Source organism: Crassostrea angulata, chromosome 5 (genome assembly GCF_025612915.1).
Source record: "Crassostrea angulata isolate pt1a10 chromosome 5, ASM2561291v2, whole genome shotgun sequence".
In the NCBI taxonomy this organism is placed as follows: domain Eukaryota; kingdom Metazoa; phylum Mollusca; class Bivalvia; order Ostreida; family Ostreidae; genus Magallana; species Magallana angulata.
In genome coordinates, this window is record NC_069115.1 from 10,672,368 (window position 1) to 10,677,962 (window position 5,595).

Genomic DNA, 5,595 nt, shown 5'->3' on the forward strand with positions numbered 1-5,595 from the left:
AGTGCGCTAATTGTCAATTATTATCTCGTTAGTAAAGTTTCTTGTACACCCATGTTGTCTGGGATCGACATTTTAATAAAATAGTTCATTTTTAGTATTAATTAATTATAAAGTCGCACAGATTACGTTTTTCTCTCGGATTCTCAGGCCCAAAAATGTAAGATGCGCATAATACACCAGTGCATATTATTTTCGACAAAATACTTTAAATATATTTCTCATACAGCATTTAACAGGACTAAGACACTAACAACATGGTTTTTAAAAAGACTTATTGTTAATGTATAATTACATTTTCATTACTTTTTTTTTTTTGGAATTCTATTACCCGTGAAAATAAAAATACCGTGAAAGGTACTAGCACAAGAAATCATGTCAGAGTCACAGGTGCTTGTGGACTGGACCGTGCACTACCCCCCCCCCTTTTTTAATTTTTTTTTTTTCAAATTTTTTTTTTATTTCTTTTATTAATTATCATTAACAACCCCTTATATATGTCTCCAGCCGAAAAATAAAAGAAATATCACGACTTGGTAGCATTTTATAATCACACTCGTTTCCCCTATATATATAAAGAGAGAAGGTAAGCAACTCCCGTTTGTTTACATTGAGGTACCACCTGGGAAATTTAAACGATTACTATATCAAAAATTGCTATACCTTTGGTGTCATCTATTTTTCTCACTTCCACACATATCCTTCTATCTGAAAACTTATATAAATTAGCACGCTGAACCGTAATCTATCCAATTAATAAACATTTGTCACTCGCGACCACGATAATTTGAAACGTTCCAAGTAGAAGCTACGGAAGTTAGCTGCAAAGCGACATCTAAGCTAAGAACGACAACTCATCCCGTGTTCCGAAGTCTGTCAAGTCTGATACTGGATAAAGATTGATTTCAAAGGACAGAAAACATCAACAAATAAAATTGAAATGACCATACATGTATTTAAAGCATTTTAGATTAAATGTTATAAATTTTTCAAACTGTCGTTCTCATTTTTTTTTGTGCATTTAGTATCAAATTTTTAAGACATAAATTCACAAACTTAATGAATCAAAAATGGCAATAAAAACATCTACAAACAATCAAATAGATGTACTTCAAATATCTTTTCATTACAAGAAACTGAAAATTCACCTGTTTTTCTAAATGTCGCAGAAAAGTAGCAAAATAATTGAGAATTTTTAACTTTTTAATATACAACCTTATCGAATCATGATAAAAAGCTAAACTTTGCAGAGAGGTAGGATGTCACTGGGTTATGTTGAAATGCAAAGGTAGAGGATCACATTTTACTACATGTACGAAACTACATTGTACTAGACGAGTATATTGACAAGAAAAGTGAATATCAGAATTTGATTTCTAAAGTTGTATGCATTTGACTCCTTCAGATGGATTTTTTGAGAAAATAGAAAGAAAGAAACAACGAGCTTACCTTTAATAATCTTCAAACAATCATTATTAAGGTATATTAGCAATAATAAAAAAAATTATTCGATTTGTCATCTTTATTGAAAAACAACGATGAACTCACTTTTATTGGTAGGCAATATGTTTTCTGATGTATGCAAAATTCGTGTATAATGTGACATTTTATAATACTACGATAATTAGTACAGTGTTAATAAAGCGCAGTACTTAAGAGGTTGTTTTTATGCCAATATATGTACATTTATAGTCACTATGTAATGTACCATCATGCAGACAAGTAACTGGAATTAAAAACCCAGTTCGTTCTGATCACTTCTAAAATATGGTATTGATCAAGAATTTATGATCTGTAAAAAATAAAATTAGATGTTGTTTACTTACATGTAGTTTACTTCAAATTCAATGTTAAAAATGAAACACAAACAAATGTTCTATTGTGTACGCGTATAACTGTAGTTATAAACTGGATTGAGCTTTTTTGCAGAGAAATGGAACTTTGGCAGTACAGCCAAAATCGGCCCATGCTCCCCCTGGGTATATGACCACAATACAATCATCGTAGTCAGTGTAACTATTGGGCTCCACTGGAGACCAGTTGTCGAAATCCAGGGCTGTATTGTCGCTACTCCACACAAAGGACCCTTCGTTATCCAGATCATTGCCACCAATCCAAAACACACACTCGACCCAACTATCAAAACACTGAGCTTTAAGAAAAAGAATAATCATTGTTGAAGTTTCATGACCATGTTACATGTAACTGGTATACATGCCATGCTATGCAAGTATTATTTTTAAAATTCATTGTATACATTGTAAACTTCTTAAATCATAAAGGTCAAGATCAGCTAAATGATTCCAAGGTTTTTTTTATGCGAAAACTATTACGACGCCATAATCGATTTCAATTGATAATTTTTTACCGTATTTTACGGCTTGAAAGGAATTATGTAGAGACTGAAACAAATGTTTGACATTCTAAATCAATTAAAAAGTAATCCTGATACCTATTTTCAGTTTGACATTATTTTGAAGATGAAGAAAAAGCTAAACAGGATTTTTTAGCGACTGTAGGCTTTCTAGATACATCTTATTAGTAAAAATAAAGATTTTTTACTTATTTCCTTTATATTTCATTGCAAATCACAGTTTACATTGTGTTTACTGAGAAATTGAGCCCCGATACACCCTATCAAAAACAATTTTGTTATGAAGGAACACGGAAGGAATTCCTGTATTGAATTTTATAAAGCTGTAGGCACTTTTCATCCTCTAGATCTTGACCGTAATCGATAATATTATGTTAAAAAACTTCAAACCCTGTAAATCTCAGTATAATAATTGTATTCACGTCAAGTGGCCAGAAATCAATCAAAAATTAACATTTTTGTTGAGATCTTTATACGTCTAGATTTAAACCTAACAATCGCACTAAAAAGGATAAATTAAATATAGAGATTATTATAAAAACGTCATATGAATAGTATAAAGTTTTTTATCTTATTGATTATCAGATTTTCCTACCTGGTGCAAGAGTTCCGAGAATCCAGGAATTCTCTTCAATAGATTCAATTTCAGCAAGATGGGACGAAGAGGTAAGGCATTGAGACTGTATATAAGAGAAAAAAAATGAAAAACTTATAAAACTTAAATACTTATAAGATATAATGATAATATTTGTTCAGTATATGTTAAAGTGTATATTATATAAGTGACGGGAAAATTTAGAAATGTTCTAAAGTGATGTGCATAACATGATCCACATATACAGAATGAACGGTTTCTGTGACAAAATTTGTAGAAAAAAAATTATGAACAAAAATACATATCAAATTACACAACAGTGCTTTGATATGTGCCCTACACATCAACGATTATACATTTACATCGCATATTATTGGTGATGTAATTAATAAAACATTTCCTACCCTTGCACTTTCCCAAGTTGTCCCAGTTTGATTCAAGTAATAGCAATTCTCCTTATAGTAAGTCCATCCAATTTGACAAGCTGAAAGGCAAAAACTGTGTTTATAAATAAAAGAGCAGACCAGTTCTTCAGAAACCATAGATGTATTATCAAAGTCAGATTTTTGTAAATAAATTATGATATCTCAAAGCCCGCAGTTTTTAGAAGCATAGATAGAAACTTTTTTCAAAGAAGTATTTTCACACGCGTTTGAAATTATAGTTAAGTAGCCTCCACCAGTTTTGATAGACAATTCGGAATAAGACAGATTGAGGTCCGAAATGATGGACATATTAACATTTGATGATTAAAAGTCATAACATTAAAAGACATGGTGTATCTGTCAAATATTTACTATGCTTCTTATCCTGCTGCTTTGCATGCGCTTTGTCATACTTCTCGAGTGATATTAAAGGGACATGATTTTATACCTCTGTAACCGACAGTTTTAAAACTGTTATTCATATTTCTTTAAAACTTCCGTTGTTTAAAATTAACAATTTTCAATAAAATATAACAACCATTTTTTGTAAATCAATTTTAATGAGTCTCCAGTCAGAGCTAATAAAATGTCAATTCGGAATATTATTGAGAGGAAAACAAATTTCAAAATGCCTTTAAAAAATTAAATTCTGTGCAGCTTTTCGAACATATTTTGAATATATAGGAAATTGTGACCAATATTGGCAAAAAAAGGTACTTACGATTAACTGAAAAAAAATTCCAGTCAGTCCGCGTCTGAAAGACTAATCCTTCTACCAAGTTATCATACAAAAGTTTACAGGATTGAGTTTCTTTGTTATGGAAAACTCCTAGACAATTTGCACCACCGAGAAGACAGTGCTTGGAACATTCAGCAAGGCTCGCGTTCGAAAATCCAATCAGATTTACGTCTGCGTTTTCAGGCAGCATGTTTTGGTGATGTTCGTTCCTACGGTAGAACATTTCTCTTTTATAAGCGTGATTCTTCAGAAACAAGCCAAAAATTGCCCAAAGCATGTATACTAAAACCATACTATTCATCTTCGGAAGCTACGCACGTACCTTTTGAGATCAAAACAAGGATTTAACGCATGGCACACTGGGTTATTGTAATGTGATCAATATAAAAATCTATAATGATAGGCTTGAGACTCGCGCATCAACGGAAGTTGAACAGTTTTCGCATTGGCAATTTGAAAGACAAGTCTCAAAATGAATAATTAATGGTTTAAAAGCACTTTTACCAAGAAAATGGAATTACCATAAATAACAACTGCGCTCCATTGTTAGCAAATATATTTCAATTTCATACGAAGTAGGATTTTTTACAAAGACTAGTACATTAAAAAAAAGAAATCACATGTTGTGGCCTTTTACTCGACATTTAAGTATATCGACGATGTGTTATCAATTAACAATTTTTATTTCCATTCTTGCATCGACTCCAAATATCCCAGTTAACTTGAAATAAAAGATTCCGCAGTTCGAATCTAGAAATTTTACTAGAAAAATACATGTATGGAAACCTAACAAAAAATCTTACGATAAAATTGATGACTTCAAATTATCTATCGTCAACGTACCTATGTAGCAATATACCTTCATCACTTGCATATGGAGATTTTGTAACTCGGTTGATTCGATACGCAAGGGCATGCTCTACGCATGGACAATTTCTAAAACGAATTAAGCTACTTAAAAACAAGTTGATAAAACATGACTATCAACAATATTGATTGAAACCATCTTTTTGTAAATTCTATTGTCAATAAAACGACCATGTCAGCACAAACAATCTATCGCTGAGTCGAAAGCTGACTGAAGCTTTTCATATTTATTGTAAGGTCGCTACTAATCACCTAATTATCTACGGATTTCTCTGTTTGTCCGATAACATCACAGTGCACACGACGGGTGTGACCAGTCAGCAGAGGATGCGCACTTCTCAATGACATTTGCTCCTAGCTCTTATTTTTGTAGACGTCCGTTTCTGTGCTGCCCCTGTTTTGTATTATTCCTTTGGACTTTTTTTATTTTGAACACTGTTAGTTGTCACCACATGCTTTCAACGATGAACGACTATTTTTAAGAGAAATCTTGAAACTCTAAGATCTATTATGCTAAAAATCTCATACTGTGGTTTCATTAATTTTCGTGGGTATCAATTTTCGTGGATTTTCTGAAAACCACAGTTTCAAGGATACA

The 5,595-nt window shown here is 31.9% G+C and overlaps 1 protein-coding gene across 1 annotated transcript; it reads right to left on the minus strand.

Moving 5' to 3' along the window:
* Nucleotides 1-1,103: 1,103 nt before the first annotated feature.
* Nucleotides 1,104-4,441, minus strand: LOC128185014 (perlucin-like protein). Its single transcript, XM_052854684.1, has 4 exons — nt 4,113-4,441; nt 3,371-3,450; nt 2,967-3,051; nt 1,104-2,149 (listed from the first exon to the last, which is right to left on the minus strand). Exons 1-4 carry the CDS (start codon nt 4,429-4,431, stop codon nt 1,899-1,901), a joined length of 735 nt encoding a protein of 244 aa, XP_052710644.1. The 5' UTR covers nt 4,432-4,441; the 3' UTR covers nt 1,104-1,898.
* Between the last annotated feature and the right edge of the window lie 1,154 nt (nt 4,442-5,595).